Genomic DNA, 18805 nt, shown 5'->3' with positions numbered 1-18805 from the left:
ACTCTTGACAATAGCTGCTAATATTATGTACTTACTTTAAATCCCATCCTCTTTGTTTTTTTCTCTAATTAAATAGGTCAGGTCATTACCGGCAACAAAATCCCATAATGTAAAATTCTGAAATGGCTCATCATTATTAAGTAGTCTACCATCTCATTTTAATTATACACAACAAAAGCCAAAAGCAAACCAACAAACAACAATTCCCTTTTGGGTGGTATTTTTTTTTTTTTTTTTTTCAATTAATTAACCATATTTTATTTACTCGTCATTTGCCAGCCTGCCCAACCATGGCAATTGTTGAGAAGAGCCAGCAACAATGCCGCCAATGATAGTTGACAGTTGTGATCGTGTAACGAGCGAACTATCAGCAATTTTCTTTTTGTTATCCACACTACAACTACTCCCCTAATTTTTTCCAACTTATCTCTACATTGTATTTTTTTGTGTATAATTTCTTTTTGCATGCATCCATTCATTGTTGTCCGCTCGATCCCACATCACATCACATGTTGTTGCTATTGTTGTTGTCCTCGTCTCTCTATAGACACACACATATAGATAATAATAATTAAATTCTTTGTATTTTTTACATTTCCTGTACAAAAAAAAAAGCTCAACATAACTTACTTCTCTATTCTTGGGCTTTTGTATTCATTAATCGGACGGAATTTCACTATTTACATGGATTTCATTGTGGCGGATGGAAGGATGGATGGGAAGTGCATTAAGATTATTTGCTTTCTTGGTCTACATTTGTCAATTTGATGGATGGTTACTGTGGATTTTTAAAATGAAGTGCAAGGGCTTCCATGTCTGGCCACATTGATCCTTAAATGAACATCCTAGACCTAAACATTGGTAACTGTAAATAAGAAAAGTGAATGTCAACGTGATCTTAAAACTTAAAGCTTAATTTACTTAATAAGCTCTTAAAATATTTTAAGGGTTGTTTTTTGTTTCCACATGCCTCCAAAGATCCTTCAACTGGAACCCTATATCCAAGTGCTTGCAAACATAATTAAATGCAGGAGACACGTGATTAGTTTTGTTTTCTGTAAAAAAGAGAATCAAGGTGTGGCCACTTTTTTAACACTTAAAATCAATTTGGTATGTTTCTATCTATAGGAGACACCTTTAGGTAGTCTTCTATCTATAGAAGACCTCTTTGGACAGTCTTCCATCTATGGAAGACCCCTTTGGGAAGTCTTCTATCTATAGAAAACCCCTTTGGGAAGTCTTCTATCTATAGAAGGGCCATTTGGGAAGCCTTCTACCTATAGAAGACCCCTTTGGGAAGTCTTCTATCTATAGAAGACCCCTTTGGAAAGTCTTCTATCTATAGGAGACCTAATTGAGACCCCTTTGGGAAGTCTTCTATATATAGAAGATCCCATTGGGAAGTCTTTTATCTATAGAACCGCTTTGGGAAGTCGTCTATATATAGAAGACCCAGTTGGGAGATCCTCTATGTATAGAAGACTCTTTGGGAAGTCTTTTAATTATAGAACCCCTTTGTTATAGAACCCTCCTCTATCTATAGAAGACCCCTTTGGGAAGTATTCTGTCTATAGAAGGCCTCTTCGGGAAGTCTTCTGTATATAGAACACCCTTTTGACAGTCTTCCATCTATTGAAGACCCCTTTGGGAAGTCTTCTATCCATAGAAGACCCAATTGAGAGATCCTCTTTGTGTAGAAAACCCATTTCTGAGGTTCTCTATGTATTAAATAACTCCCTTGGGAGGTGTTCTATGTATAAAAAAACGCCCTGTAATGTCTTCTTCCCCCTTTGGGAAATCTTCTATCAACAGAAGAATACTTTGGTTGGTCTGTAATCTATATAAGACTCATTTGGAAAGTTTTCTATTTACAGAATATCCTTTTGGGAGGTTCTCTATGTACAGAAGACCCCTTTGGGATGACTTCTACCTTTGGAAAATCACTTTTTCAGGTCTTCTATCTATAAAATACCCCTCTGGGAGGCCTTCTATCTATAGAAAAACACATTGGGAGGTCTTCAATCTATAGATGACCTCTTTAGGAGGCCTGCCATCTGTAAAATAAGTCTTCTCATAGAAGATGTTCTCCAAGGACCGCAATCACACGATAGTTGTTTATGGCATATGTAAATGCTATTTGGACCTGTTTGATAAGTTGTTGAACTAGGGGTTCTCTCTTGTAACGTTGGACCTCTCCTTCTAGATCATGAAAATACCTCCTGACATGGGCGGGTTCCTATCCATCATATGGTGATTAGAATGGCTCTCATGGTAACACCCTAGCAAATACTGCACGAAAAGCATGCCTTTGTGTTGCTATGCCGGAAGAATCTTTGTCTCCTCAAGTAGATGATCCACTGAAGACATGAGGAGGCACACTGTTGTAGTTCTAAGGCTGGCATTCTGACAGGTTTCAATGTTTTTTCCATTGCGTTGCACTTACATTCGAGCACTAAATTGGCACCGCATAGACCGACCTATCTCGTTATATGTAGTCAACAAGGTTTCTTTATCTGCACCCTAAGAGCTGCCGGCTAGGGACTTGAGGACTTAGTTTCTACATCTCAGTCTGTCACAGATAGCTGTAGCATGCGTGAACGACATGAACATCTTGTCGAATGCAACCATTATAATTTAAGGGTAGTTTGTGGTCGGAATTCTGCAGTCATCGACCATGACATTCAACTCTATTCTCACCTCTTCGGTTCAGTCAGCGTATCGTGGCCAATCGTGACTGAGGTCATATCTTCCTTCCTTTTTAAGGGCGCCAGTGCCCACAATTCATTTATTCCGGCTACAATATTGCAACTCTTCAGATGATTTAGCTAGCCACTTGTTCCGCTTATGCTCAAAGACCAACCTATTAACTTCCGGTGTCACGCTCATTTGCTAATCCCGTCGCCTCTGCTGAGAAATTTGGTCCCATTTCGGGTATTCGACCAGCAGATATATGGCGGGCGTCTGCACCAAAGATGATGTCTCGGAATGTCTTCTCTGCTACCCGAACATCACATCTCTGAAGCGGTGGTGATTAGTGAACTCTCTGAAAGTAGGCCAATTAGCTTTCCCTTGATTGATGAAAGTGCGGCGTTCAGAGGTGATGAAATCAGGCGGTCTGTTATCAATGTGGCCAGCTAGCACTATACCCGAGAACCGAATGCCACAACTCATTACGCGCAAGACCAGTCGGTTATGACCTTCTGAAAGTCGGCTAATAATGTTGGGGCCTATAACCTGGAGTACAGCTAGTCCAGAGAAATCCCTAATCACTCCTGGCATCTATCGTATCTCAACGACGTTTGAGTGTGCAGGATGCCGTGGATGTGACAAACATAGCACATCCATATTGGTCCTGGCATTTCCTCCGTCCCAGCACGCACTAATTGAATCCGATACAGGCATTTTGGGATATGCTGTTCCCAACACAGAAAAACACTGGGGTGGCAGCCTCTGTTGTTCGGTCTCGGGCCACTCCGAATTCGAAGAACTCCCGTCGCTGTGTGCTTGTTCTAGCTCCAATACCCTTTTCCATAGTTTTTAATATAAAGGAAGAAGGACTAATTGGTCTATAGTCTTTAGGTGCTGTGTGACTCGGCTTCCCCGTTTTGGGGATATGTAGGTAACATTTACCTCTTTCCATCCCCAGTATTGTTAATACCGGTTCCGTTACATTTTGAAGCATTGCTGATTCCGGTGATTTGTAAAATTGAAAGTTAAAAAGAAAGTTAATCGCCCTTTGAAGTCTTGGGAGATTAAGTAATCTATCAGATGCTATCCTCCTAATGTAAAGGAATACAAAGATGCGCACCTAATGTAAAGGGATTTTACGAACAGCTGGCGGAAAAATCTTATTTTTTTTTAATTGTAAATTTTTTCTAAGTAGCCGGCCCTTCGGCCGGGTATTTAAGACTTTCTCCAATGGACATGTGCAAATCTCGGGCACGGAAACTACATTTTCTTTTAAATTGTAAATTTCTTCCGCGTAAGCAATGCAATTTTTGCATCTTCAGAGGCCCATATCTCGGGAAGTATAGACTTCCCCCCCCCCCGAAAAGCTTTATATTTTTGTAATCAGGACGAGAAGATATACCCATGGTAAAAATTTCAGATTTTTCTGCCAGGTTCGTAAAATCAATTTATGCCTGTAAAGGAATACAAAGAAAGGAATTAATTCATATATGAACAGAGATTTTTAAAAGTTTATGCCGTTTACTACTTTGTATACCTTTTACCTTTGACGTTAACTACTTTTCGATAGTTGAAGTACTAAAGAAATCCCCAGGTTGGCAGCCCTTTGTTAAAGCAAATGACATTAATAAGACTTCCTTGGTATAAACTATAATTGGGAGTAATGTAACCTTATATTACTTTCATCTTTATTTCTAATTAACTCCTTGATGATTATGTGGCGTTTAAAACGTTCCAAAAGAGTTCAATTAAATTTTAATTTATACATATTTAGTCGATGTAGATCACAAAATTGCAAATTGTTTACATTGCTTTGAATCAGCTGTTTATAACGATGAGAAGTTGAGAGAGTCGTACATTTGCGTCACCTTCTAATTTGAGAGTTTGCAAATGATAATTATTGTTGTGGCCGTTATATGAGAAAATGTCTGTGAGTGGCAATTGTATGACAACTTCCGTTACGACAGATTAATTGTAAATTATTAAACCAGGTTTACACTGTGTATTTTGATCTAATCAATGAACAAATAGGGCAAAAAATCAGACAATTTGATAATAAAATTGGCTATTATCGTTAAGAATAAAAGAATAATATCTGAATTCAAAGGAAAAGCAATACTTTTAACGTAATTAGACTAGACTTAGTACTAAAGAAAAAATTAATAATAAATTGTTCTCCCCATATATAAAAATTATAGGTCTGTTCCAGAACTTCAAGAATTGACTAATTTTTATAATTTTTTCGATATCATAAAGGAAGGATTGATGTCGCAGTAAAAATTTGTAGCTTCTTGCACCTTTTGGAACATTATGAAGATAAATCTAAACTAAGAAGAGTTACTTTCAGTACGTTTAAATTTACAAGACCCGATGGATTTTAACCGTCAATTACATTATGTGTACGTTAAATGAAATCTGAAATATAAATGAGTTTTCATTTGATGCAATGGAATTGACAATACATTGAATTCTGTCAATGTATTCATTCTTTTTATTGTGGAATATTGACACATCTCAGCCTAGGTGTTTTAATATTAGGGTTTTTGCGTTAATTGCGGCCCCCATCTTCAAAGTTCATACCAAAATGACTAATAAATTTATGTTAATTTTCTCCAATGGCCTCTTTAGCTACAAACAAACATCACAAAAATAAAAATCGGTCCCTTGAGTAAAATAACCGTTAACATAGAAGCATTTCGGAGTATTGAGGTGTAATTGATGGAGGACAATTAGTCATTTTGAAAGAAAATACTGAAAAACAAAGTGCTAGAAAATTAAAAGTATTTAAATACCTGTATTTATTTTAATTATATAGCATCAAAATAAAAAATAATATAATTTGCATCACTAAAACCCACAACAAAATTTCTTACGCAAATCAAACCCAATGGTAGCGTCGTACAACAATAGTATGTGCACTTTTTTATTGACCTTGGCAAAGGTAAACATAAACCATAATCACCTTGTGAAACATTTTGCATCCCCTCTGATTTTTTAATATAGGAAGCTCATCTCATTAATTTATCAATAAACAATTGTTGTATTTATATTTATAGTTTAACCAATTCTATTCTTGTTTGCTTTCAGTTGTTCTAATTGGCGATTCTGGTGTCGGCAAAAGTAATTTACTTTCACGTTTCACGCGCAATGAATTCAATTTGGAATCGAAATCAACGATTGGCGTGGAGTTCGCCACACGTAGCATAGAGGTAAGTATGCATACAACAACAAAAAAAGTGTGTGTATTTGTACAACTGCAAAATGATGTGAGAAAAACTTAATAACAACAACAAACAAACAAAAAACTCATGTGAACAAAAGAAAGTATTAAGCAGCAATCGCGAACAAAAGGCAGGCAGGCAAGGAACAAAATTGTATTCCATTGAAGCCGAAGCAGCAGAAGGTTATTTGGGAAAGAAAACATACCCGACATAACTTGTGGGTGGCGGATACATGGAGAATGGTATCAGTGGGTTGTAGGGAGATTTTTATTGATTTTTGCCATTGTCAACTAGAGAGAAAGAAAAAATTACACAGCGAAAAAAGGATCGAAATGTAAATTTAAAAAAATGTTGCAGTGTGTATGTTCGTGCATATTTACCTTTTTTTATTGCCATCCCACCAACCACCCACCTATTATTCATACCACTAAACTTCTTACTACAAAGGTTAAATAAAATTGTTTAGGTCAGGGATATTAGGAAAACAAACAAAACGGCAAAGAATGACAGCATAAAAGGCAATTAATTTTTGGTGCTAGTACTAGGAATCATGGAAGCTTTTGGTATGGGAGGGATATGAGTTGCACAGCGCTACAAGGTGAAAATATCTAACGGAATTGGATAATGACATGATTTTCAAGTTAATTAGAAGATTAAGGCACCAAATATTTTCGATAGAAATAGTTCCTACTGAAATGTGTGCCCATAACAAAATTTTATATAATAATTGATATTAATAAAAACAATTTCTATAGAAATAGTTGTCGATAAGAGCAACTACTGTAGAAATAGTTGTCGATAACAAAAAATTCTGTAGAAATAGTTGTCGATAACAAAAACTTCTACAGCAATAGTTGTCGAAAACAACAATTTCTATAGAAATAGTTGTCGATAACAACATTGTCTATGGAAATAGTTGTCAATAACAACAATTTATATAGAAAATATTGTCGATAACAAAAATTTCAATAGAAATAGTTGTCGATAACAACAATTTATATAGAAAATATTGTCGATAACAACAATTTCTATAGAAATAGTTGTCGATAATAACAATTGCTATACAAATAGTTGTCGATACCAACAATTTCTATAGAAATAGATGTCGATAACAACAATTTCTTTAGAAATAGATGTCGATAACAACAATTTCTATAGAAATGCATGTCGATAACAGCAATTTCCATAGAAATTTGTATAGAAATAGTTTTCGATAACAACAATTTGTATAGAAAAAGTTGTAGATAACAACAATTTCTGTAGAAATAGTTGTCGATAACAACAATTTCTTTAGAAATAGTTATCGATAACAACAATTTCTGTAGTAATAGTTGTCGATAACAACAATTTCTGTAGAAATAGTTGTCGATAACAACAATTTCTGTAGAAATAGTTGTCGATAACAACAATTTCTGTAGAAATAGTTATCGATAACAACAATTTCTGTAGAAATAGTTGTCGATAACAACAATTTCTGTTCCGATGACAACAATTTCTATAGAAATAGTCGTCGATAACAACAATTTCTGTAGAAATAGTTGTCGATAACAACAATTTCTATAGAAATAGTTGTCGATAACAAGAATTTCCATAGAAACAGTTGTCGATAACAAACAATTTCCATAGAAACAGTTGTCGATAACAATTTCTATAGAAATAGTTATGGATAACAGCAATTTATATGGAAATAGTTATCGATAACGATTTCTGTAGAAATAATTGTCAATAACAATAATTTCGGTAGAAATAGTTGTCGATAACAAAAGTTATATTGTTGTTATCGACAATTATTTCTATATAAATTGTTGTTATCGACAACTATTTCTATATAAATTGTTGTTATCGAAAACTATTTCTATATAAATTGTTGTTATCGAAAACTATTTCTATGGAAATTGTTGTTATCGACAACAATTTCTACAGAAATTATTGTTATTGACAATTATTTCTACAGAAATCGTTATCGATAACTATTTCCATATAAATTGCTGCTATCCATAACTATTTCTATAGAAATTGTTATCGACAACTGTTTCTATGGAAATTGTTTGTTATCGACAACTGTTTCTATGGAAATTCTTGTTATCGACAACTATTTCTATAGAAATTGTTGTTATCGACAACTATTTCTACAGAAATTGTTGTTATCGACGACTATTTCTATAGAAATTGTTGTTATCGGCAACTATTTCTATAGAAATTGTTGTTATCGACAACTATTTCTATAGAAATTGTTGTTATTGAAAAGTGTTTCTATAGAAATTGTTGTTATCGGCAACTATTTCTATAGAAATTGTTGTTATCGACAACTATTTCTATGGAAATTTTTGTTATCGACAACTATTTCTATAGAAATTGTTGTTATCGACAACTATTTCCAGAAAAAATGTTGTTTTCGACAACTATTTCTATATAAATTGTTGTTATCGACAACTATTTCTATAGAAATTGTTGTTATCGACAACTATTTCTATAGAAATTGTTGTTATTGAAAAGTGTTTCTATAGAAATTGTTGTTATCGGCAACTATTTCTATAGAAATTGTTGTTATCGACAACTATTTCTATAGAAATTTTTGTTATCGACAACTATTTCTATGGAAATTTTTGTTATCGACAACTGTTTCTATAGAAATTGTTGTTATCGACAACTATTTCCAGAAAAAATGTTGTTATCGACAACTATTTCTATATAAATTGTTGTTATCGACAACTATTTCTATATAAATTGTTGTTATCGACAACTATTTCTATATAAATTGTTGTTATCGAAAACTATTTCTATGGAAATTGTTGCTATCGACAATTATTTCTACAGAAATTGTTGTTTTCGAAAACTATTTCTACAGAAATTGTTGTTATCGACAACTATTTCTATAGAAATTGTTGTTATCGACAACTATTTCTATAGAAATTGTTGTTATCGACAACTATTTCTATAGAAATTGTTGTTATTGAAAAGTGTTTCTATAGAAATTATTGTTATCGGCAACTATTTCTGTAGAAATTGTTGTTATCGACAAGTATTTCTATAGAAATTGTTGTTATCGACAACTATTTCTATAGAAATTGTTGTTATCTAGAACTATTTGTATAGAAATTCTTGTTATCGATAACTATTTCTATATAAAATGCTGTTATCCATAACTATTTCTATATAAATTGTTGTTATCCACAACTATTTCTATAAAAATTATTGTTATCGACAACTATTTCTATAGAAATTGTTGTTTACGACAACTATTTCTATAGAAATTGTTGTTTACGACAACTATTTCTATAGAAATGTTGTTATCGACAACTATTTCTATAGAAATTGTTGTTATCGACAACTATTTCTATAGAAATTGTTGTTATCGACAACTATTTCTATAGAAATTGTTGTTATCGACAGCTATTTCTATAGAAATTGTTGTTATCGACAACTATTTCTATAGAAAGTGTTGTAATCGACAACTGTTTCTATAGAAATTGTTGTTGTCGACAACTATTTCTATAGAAATTGTTGTTGTCGACAACTATTTCTATAGAAATTGTTGTTGTCGACAACTATTTCTATAGAAATTGTTGTTGTCGACAACTATTTCTATAGAAATTGTTGTTGTCGACAACTATTTCTATAGAAATTGTTGTTGTCGACAACTATTTCTATAGAAATTGTTGTTGTCGACAACTATTTCTATAGAAATTGTTGTTATCGACAACTATTTCTATAGAAATTGTTGTTATCGACAACTATTTCTATAGAAATTGTTGTTATCGACAACTATTTCTATAGAAATTGTTGTTATCGACAACTATTTCTATAGAAATTGTTGTTATCGACAACTATTTCCAGAAAAAATGTTGTATTTCTATGGAAATTGTTGTTATCGATAGTGAAATAGTCACTAGATATTGTTGCCTATATCAACAATTTCTGTAGAAATAGTTGTTGATATTAACGTTAAGAGTAAATTTCTGTATGCCAGTGTAATTTCTTTCTCTTTTAACATATAATGGACTCTTTATTGCCACTAAATGACACCATCGACCTTTATTTCCTTGGCATTTCCTTTTAATTTTCATAAAAGCTTTAAAATTTGTGTATACAACAACACACAAACACAACAGCGCATATGTATAAGGAAATGGTAAATATGTATGTCTCATTACATATTTACTGTTACTAAGCGGGCAAAACACACCTTAAAAACGTTACTCATATTAACATTTCTAACTTCTTTTCTGCTCTTTCTCACGTTTTGTTTCTTAGGTTGATGGAAAAACAATTAAAGCTCAGATCTGGGACACAGCTGGCCAGGAGCGTTATCGTGCTATTACATCGGCCTATTATCGTGGAGCTGTTGGTGCTTTGCTTGTCTACGATATTGCAAAACATTTGACATATGAAAATGTTGAAAGATGGTTGCGGGAGTTGCGCGATCATGCCGATCAAAATATTGTCATTATGTTGGTGGGTAATAAGTCCGATTTGAGACATTTGCGGTCAGTACCAACGGATGAGGCTAAATTATTTGCCGAACGTAATGGCCTAAGTTTCATTGAAACTTCAGCGTTAGATTCTACTAATGTTGAAACTGCATTCCAGAATATACTCACAGGTAAAGATAAAATCCATTAGTTTAATTTGAAATTGAATGCTAATGTTTTATTCCATTGTCTTTTGCAGAAATTTACCGTATTGTTTCCCAAAAGCAGATACGTGATCCACCAGAGGGTGATATTATTCGTCCTGGCAATGATGTACCCATTGATATTAAGCCGACTGTTAATAATGATGGACGCAAACAATGCTGTCAGTGACCGCCTTATAGCTGCCCCTCAATCCTACAACAACAACTATTACACCTTTATTCAAAAACACGCTAAAAGCCCCCATGTTATAATTTTTCTTCTTCTACTTCTTCTTTTTGTGTGTAAAATCTGATTTTCTTTCTTTCTTTTTTCATTTCTATTCTTTAAGAAGCGTTAATTAATTAGTGAAAACAACCAATAAGCAGTTTAATAACACTACAAAAGCAACAACAAAAGAAATTATTATTCGTATTATAGTTATTGAAAAGATGAAAAAATAAAGCAGCAAATTTCCATCGTGTTTGCTTTTTTATATGTCCACATCATTAAACAAATAAAAACAACAACAATAAGGACTTGTTAATTATTAGCTTCATTCCATACATTTATTAGCCATGAATGAGTTTTCTCTCTATTGTTTCGTGTTAAGTTCTCTTTGCAAATCCTTAATTAAGTTTGCCTTAACTTGCAAAACATCCAGACACACACCCACACAAGTACACACTCACAAATAGTCTCTCTCTTTGAAGGAAAGAAATCAAAATTATTAATGAAAAAAAAAAACAAGATTTTAAACAAAATGTGGCTTGCCTTCGAAGGCAGGCGGGCAAAAAAACGTTTATCAATTAACAACAACAAAATTATAACATAAAACTAATTAAACAAAAACATAAATGTTTCTTAATTTAGCTAGACTTGTTCTTTCTCTTATTCTTCTATTTAGATGCCGCCGAGAATTCCCTGTTTCTATCCAACTTCCCTGACCTCCTCCTTTTCTTTCATACAGACAGACATTCATACAGTATCTATTTTGTTTTGCATTCAAAATTTATTTTTTTGAAAGACTTTTTCTTAGTTTGCCTCTTAATATTTTTTTATATAAAAAATTTAATATTTTTACATTTTAAATTTATAAAGAAAAACAACAACAACAAACGTGAACATGAAAAATTTAAAAAGCAAAAATATATAATATTAATTAAAAGAAAATAAAAACAAGTAAATATATATATTTGCGCGTAATTTAAAGTAAAAATAAAAATAAAAGAACAACAAATAAAATTTAAATATAATTTCAAATGAAATAAAAACAACAAAAAAACACAAATTTTATTTATTTATTATTAATGGGAGCTTAGGATATCGATAACTAAAACTTTTATGGAAAGAGTTGTCAATAATATAAAATCTTCAGAAGTAGTAGTCGATAACAACGATTTCAATAGAAATAGTACTCGATAACAACCATTCTCATAGAAAAAGTAGTCGATAACAACAATGTCTATAGAAACAGTTGTCGATAACAACAATTTCTTTAGAAATATTTGACGATAACAATAATATCTCTGAATATTGTAATCGATAACAACAATTTCTATTGAAATTGTTGTCGAAAGCAACAGTTTCTATAGAAATAATTGTCGACAACAACAATTTCTACAGATATAGTTGTCGCTAAGAATTCCTATGGAAATAATTGTCGATAACAAAAATTTCAATAGATATAGTTGTCGATAACAAAAATTTCAATAGAAATAGTTGTCGATAACAACAATTTCTAGGGAAATTGTTGTCGATTAAAACAAATTCTATAGAAATTGTTGTCGATAACAACAATTTATATGGATATAATTAGAGATAACAATTTGTATAGTAATAGTAATGAATAATTACCGATAAAACTAATTTCTGTAGAAAGGTTTTTCGATAAAAACAAATTCTATAGAAAGAGTTCTACAGAAAATATTGTCGATAACACTAATTTCTATAGAAAATATTGTCGATAACAAAAATTTCTTTAGAAAATATTGTCGATAACAAGTATTTCTATCGAAAATATATTCGATAACAATAATTTCTATCGAAAATATTGTCGATAACAATAATTTCTATCGAAAATATTGTCGATAACAATAATTTCTATCGAAAATATTGTCGATAACAAGTATTTCTATACAAAATGTTGTCGTTAACAATAATTTCTATCGAAAATATTGTCGATAACAATAATTTCTATCGAAAATATTGTCGATAACAATAATTTCTATAGAAAATATTGTCGATAGCAATAATTTCTATAGATAATGTCAATAACAGTAACTTCTATAGAAAATCTTGTCGATAACAATAATTTCTATAGAAAATATTGTCGATAACAATAATTTTTATAAAAAAAATTGTCGATAACAATAATTTCTTTAGAAAATAACAATAATGTCTATAAATATATCGATAACAACAATTTCTATAGAAAATATTGTCGATAACAATAATTTCTACAGAAAATATTGTCGATAACAATAATTTCTATAGAAAATATTGTCGATAACAATAATTTCTATAGAAAATACGTTCGATAACAATAATTTCTATACAAAATATTGTCGATAACAATAATTTCTATAGGAAATATTGTCGATAACAATAATTTCTATAGAAAACATTGTCGATAACAATAATTTCTATAGAAAATATTGTCGATAACAATAATTTCTATAGAAAATATTCTCGATAACAATAATTGCTATAGAAAATATTGTCGATGACAAAAATTTCTATAGAAAATATTGTCGATAACAATAATTTCCATAGAAAATATTGTCGATAACAATAATTTCTATAGAAAATATTGTCGATAACAATAATTTCTATAGAAAATATTGTCGATAACAATAATTTCTATAGAAAATACTGTCGATAACAATAATTTCTATAAAAAATATTGTCGATAACAATAATAATAGAAAATATTGTCGACAACAATAATTTCTATAGAAAATATTGTCGATAACAATAATTTCTATAGAAAATATTGTCGATAACAATAATTTCTATAGAAAATATTGTCGATAACAATAACTTCTATAGAAAATATTGTCGATAGCAATAATTTCTATACAAAATATTGTCGATAACAATAACTTCTATAGAAAATATTGTCGATAACAGTAATTTCTATAGAAAATATTGTCGATAACAATAATTTCTATAGAAAATATTGTCGATAAAAATTATTTCTATAAATAATATTTTCGATAACAATTATTTCTACAGAAAATATTGTCGATAACAATAATTTCTATAGAAAATATTCTCGATAACAATAATTTCTATCGAAAATATTGTCGATAACAATCATTTCTATCGAAAATATTGTCGATAACAACAATTTCTATCGAAAATATTGTCGATAATAATAATTTCTATAGAAAATATTCTCGATAACAATAATTTCTATAGAAAATATTGTCGATAAAAATAACTTCTATACAAAATATTGTCTATAACAATAACTTCTATAGAAAATATTGTCGATAACAATAATTTCTATAGAAAATATTGTCGATAACAATAATTGCTATAGAAAATATTGTCGATAACAATAATTTCTATAGGAAATATTGTCGATAACAATAATTTCTATAGACAATATTGTCGATAACAATAATTTCTATAGAAAATATTGTCGATAACAATAATTTCTATCGAAAATATTGTCGATAACAATCATTTCTATGGAAAATATTGTTGTTAACCAGATTTTGTATAGAAAACCACACAGACAACATTATTTTCTTTTTAAAAAAAGTACGACTACTGATTTTTTCTAGGATATCTATTCTAATAGCCGAGAGGCTGAATGTTGCTATATTTGTGCCAATAAAACAGCTCCAAATGTAAATATATATAAAACATATATTTTTATTTTACAAAAATTAAAGTTTTATAGGAATAACTTTACAGACATACAAATCGACTCTTTCCATCTACATATCTTCCACACTATATTGATAGGCTTCATCTTGTCTAGCTCGACGTTCATTTTGTTTATCAAACCACCGCTTTTCATAGCCATTGGAACGATCAACACCATCCCAACGATAACCGGGACGTATACCAAAGCGATTCTCGGGAAATGGTCCCTCATAGACTGGCTTTTTCGGTTCATTGGAGGTTTTCTCTTTTTCTTTACGTTTCTGACGCATATATTCCAGCATAGGATCTTCAGCCCGCTCTTGTTCCTTAAGATAACGTTCAAGATCTTCATCGTTGGCATGACGGGCCAAAGGTTTACTCGCCTCATGAGCCATTTCAGCTTGACGATTTTTGTAGTCTTCAATTTGTTTCAGGCCTTTACCCAAACGTTCATAGTGTTCCTTACGTTTTTGTTGACGTTCTTCTTTGAGACGTCGCTCTTCGGGATCTTCTTCGCGTGCTTCACGGGCCCGCCGTCCCTCTCGGCCAATTTTACGTACTCGGATTTCTGCATCACGTCCCGAAACATCAGAAGACATTTTTTCAAAGAGCAAATCTTCTTGTTTACGCCGTTTCAGAGTTTCCTCTTTGAGGGCTTGAGCATTTTGGAGACCAGCTTTTTTACCATCTAAAGTTTTAGTTTCTTTGGGTTTATGTGTGGGCGGAGGAGAGTTACTATCTTCCTTGCCCCAACGTGACTTTCTTTCAGGTGGTGATGATGGTGGTTCAACTGAGAGTTTTTCTCTTTTTATATTGCGTGGAGGTGTTGTGTCTCTATCTTTACGTCTGCGACGATCGGGAGATTGATCAGAATCACGTCTTTTACGTGGTGGTGACAAATCTTTCCTTCGTCTTTGTGGCGACTGGTCTGACGAGTCCCGTCTGCTGCGACCTTTTCGGGGAGGTGATTGATCGGAATCTCGTCTTCCTTTCCTTGTGGGTGATTGATCAGAATCACGTGTTTTCCGTTGCGGTGACAGATCTCTTTTTCTTCTTGGAGGTGATTGGTCAGAGTCTCTTCTACCACGACCTTTTCTGGGAGGTGATTGATCAGAATCTCGTCTGCCTTTTCTTGGGGGTGATTGATCAGAATCTCGTCTTGCTTTTCGTGGAGGTGATTGATCGGAATCCCTTCTACGCCGTTGGGGAGATTTCTCAGGTGTTCGCCTACCTTTTCTTGGTGGTGATTGATCCGAGTCTCGCTTACCTTTCCTTGGAGGTGATTGATCGGAATCTCTTCTACGTCGTGGTGGTGACTTATCTGAAGAATACCCTCTTCTTTGCCTAGGGGGAGATTGATCAGGGGTTTTCTTACTTTTTCTTGGTGGAGATTGATCCGAATCTCTTCCCTTACGTTGTGGCGGCGATGAAGATCTTATATTTCTTCTGGGTGGTGAGTGATCAGCAGAACGTTCTCTACGTCGTGGAGGTGATTGTTTCCCATACTTTCTTGGAGGAGTTTCACGGTCGTTTTTCTTTCGTCTAGGTGGTGAGTTGCTTCTGTCATTTCTTCTACGTTGTGGCGATTGATCGGGTTCCCTTTTTATATCTCTACTACTTCTGGGTGGGCTTTGATCTTTAGATCTGGAACGCCTGCCGTTTCTTGGTGATTGATTGAAACGCGATTTCCTTGCAGGAGATGGACTTCTTTTGCGTCTAGGTGGAGACTCATCTGAATCTTTTCTTCTCCGTCCTGGTGAGGGTGAACTATGCCTTTTACGTGGCGGTGAATCACTTGGACTACGTTTTGAACGTTTCTTCTTTTCCTTTTTACGTACGGGTGAATTATCTGGTGTCCTTCTCTCTTTCTTTATTTGAATTTCTTGTTTTATTTTAATGTCCGAGGCCTTCTTTCCCCACAAATCTTCTTCCTTTTCACCACCTCCTCTATCATTGCTGTCTTCGGGTTCATCTTTGATCACAATACTTTTCCACTTGGGTACATTCTTCACAGCACTCTGTATCTCTTCAGTATATTCCCCAACAATCTGGGGAGCATCTTCTCCGGTCAGCAACAATTCCTCATCAATTTTTATACCGTCAGTTTCCACATAATCGTCATCAATTATTTTCACTGTTGCGCCGCCAGATTCCTTGTTTTTCTTGTGTTTATCCTTCTTCTTTTTCTTCTTGACCTTATCACCGGATAAATAACGTTTTAAGTATTCCTTTTGGTCGATTTTTGTTGCCGAATGGGAAGACATGACTCTGATTTAAACGTATGCCAGACCAGACAACGAAGCCGACCGATTTTTTCGGCTCGCTCGCTTACGTCTGTGCAAGACAATCGGCGGCGGCGCGCCGACTTATTTACCGACTCGCGGCTAAATTTCAGCTTAGTTAACATGTAGTTTAAACATAGTCCCGGTACACACTAGAATGAATTTCATTAAAAAATTTCATGAAACTAGGTGTTCTTAAATCGAATTCCCCACTACAGCAATTTTATGAGACATTCATTTTGGTATATATATGTAAGTATGAGTCTATGACCATTATTTCGATGCGTTACAAACTTTTTGGCCAAAACCAACTTATAAACCCTCCCCACATAGTGGTGTAGGGTATAAAAATTACCACAGATAGTGGTATCCCGATTCCAATGATGTATTGCTTTTGTTGAAGGGTATGTATACTTTCCGAGATATAGGCCAAAGTTATAGGTGGTTAGGGCCGGCCTTTGTAGGTCCATAACTCGGGAAGTATACACATCAACACGGAAAAGTGCCGTTGTAATAAGGAATAAGGGTAACAATTCTCCATGCTCCATAAAAACTACCGATACTTACTCACTGTCGTCAACATTTTGCTCCAATCCAATCACAAAATCCTCCAGAATTTTTTTCCCTCCAAACAAACCAAACAAGAAATTATTTTTGCCGTTTCCTCCAGTCTCCGATTGTTCCGATAGCCCGTCCTTTTCTCGCATTCCCGTAATTCCAAAAAAATTCGTTGATAGATAATTTCCCTTTGCGGAATAGATAAATCACGTAACGGAGAGAGAGAGACAGGAATAGTATCTATGGCAATTGGAAATTGGAAATCAACGAATTTAATTTTCGTTGCTTCCAGACGTTGTTCCGTTTTGTATTTCCATTCGTTGAAAACAGTGAAAATAGGGATGTCAACACTGAGCCCCTTGCTGAATAGGAAAATAGGGATGTCAATACTGATTTTTTTTTTTGAATATTTAATTTAATAAACGTCGACTTTAAGCCGCCGCCGCCGACAAATTTCCACGGCGCTGGTCTCTGCTTAATATTTGTTTGTCAGCAAAAACAACAGGGGAAATAGTGGGATTTTGTTGTGATTTAAAAACGTTTGCGAGACCATGCTTAGTTTTGTATTGTTTTTGAACCAAACATACTTAAAAACGTTCCGAGAAATATAAAGAATGACGACAAAAGAGAAGGTGGATAAAAATAGACATACAATTGAATGGGCGATTATTTTGTTTAGAATGAGACATGGGGAAACAGAAGAGAAAACATTGTTAAACTAAGGGGTATGTTTAATCTATGACATGGCAATCTCATGTGGTACGTTTAATCCGTTGCGTGCAATCCGCACGAGTTAAAATAGAAATCGAAAACCCATTTCGGAGAGATTCGTGTTAATCTTTGCTACTGACCTGAATTGTGTTATATTTTCGCCATGTCCTCGTACGTCGAAGAATATTTCAAACGATATGTTTAATCAATGAATGTTATCTTACGATGTATGTATGTTCAGTGAACATTGTTCACACAGAGGAAGAAAACTAGGGGGTATGTTCAATAGATGCCAACAATCCTTAAATGAAAATCGTAAGCACTTTATAAAAGGTAATAAATAATTCCAAAGATTTCCTGCTATATTTATAAAAAAAAATAATATATAATATAATTATAACAAAAATATAAATTGGCATTAGCAGTGTCTGTAAACACATTTTTTTAAGCCGACATTAAGGTCGGGACAGAATCAGCTCGTTGCATGGCACAATTACCTAGGTAGATGCGTCTGCCCAGCTGATCGAATTTAAAACTTCAAAAAACTAGGAATTCGTAATGAAAAATCAAAACAAAAACCTATGATTCGGTAACTAATAGATAGCATGTGTTCGCTTTATAGACAAATACATGGTAGAATAAGAAAAGGTAGCAGCAATACACAGCTGACTGAACTGGGTTGTAACGTTAGTGTCAAATTTCATATGACATTTTATACATTTATTTCTATTTCGATGTACATTAGGGACATATATTTTTTGAGAAAAAAAAAATATATCATTCGGAAAAAAAAAACATTTCCCAGAAAGACTTCTTCATATCAATGATATGTAACCTCCTCCAAGTTCGAACG

The 18805-nt window shown here is 33.2% G+C and overlaps 2 protein-coding genes and 1 long non-coding RNA gene across 10 annotated transcripts in view; 1 reads left to right on the top strand and 2 right to left on the bottom strand.

Moving 5' to 3' along the window:
* Rab11 (RAS oncogene family member Rab11) overlaps nt 1-11055 on the top strand; it is a 29835-nt gene extending 18780 nt beyond the window's left edge. For all 8 annotated transcript variants that reach the window (XM_073976583.1, XM_073976630.1, XM_073976612.1 and 5 more), the window contains 3 exons: nt 5776-5897; nt 10164-10512; nt 10581-11055. In XM_073976583.1, the coding sequence (XP_073832684.1) occupies nt 5776-5897; nt 10164-10512; nt 10581-10714 (605 nt within the window). In that variant the 3' untranslated portion in view covers nt 10715-11055. The remainder of the gene's footprint in view (nt 1-5775; nt 5898-10163; nt 10513-10580) is intronic.
* LOC141398886 (uncharacterized) lies at nt 272-17388 on the bottom strand. The gene is made up of 3 exons (XR_012411724.1): nt 17251-17388; nt 631-865; nt 272-541 (listed from the first exon to the last, which is right to left on the bottom strand). It is a non-coding gene; the product is annotated as an uncharacterized lncRNA (long non-coding RNA).
* Nucleotides 14382-16803, bottom strand: LOC141398852 (uncharacterized). The gene has a single exon (XM_073976570.1). It carries the CDS (start codon nt 16663-16665, stop codon nt 14473-14475), a length of 2193 nt encoding a protein of 730 aa, XP_073832671.1. The 5' UTR covers nt 16666-16803; the 3' UTR covers nt 14382-14472.
* Nucleotides 17389-18805: the final 1417 nt, after the last annotated feature.

The sequence above is a fragment of the Musca autumnalis genome, unplaced genomic scaffold (assembly GCF_047663935.1).
Source record: "Musca autumnalis isolate F117 unplaced genomic scaffold, ASM4766393v1 scaffold_1, whole genome shotgun sequence".
Classification (NCBI taxonomy): domain Eukaryota; kingdom Metazoa; phylum Arthropoda; class Insecta; order Diptera; family Muscidae; genus Musca; species Musca autumnalis.
Note: the sequence above shows the minus strand (reverse complement) of the source record. Positions and strands in the feature narration are given on the sequence as shown.

Bases quoted from the DNA above. Each gene is read 5' to 3' on its own strand.
- LOC141398852 (XM_073976570.1), bottom strand. From the start codon at position 16,665: ATGTCTTCCCATTCGGCAACAAAAATCGACCAAAAGGAATACTTAAAA.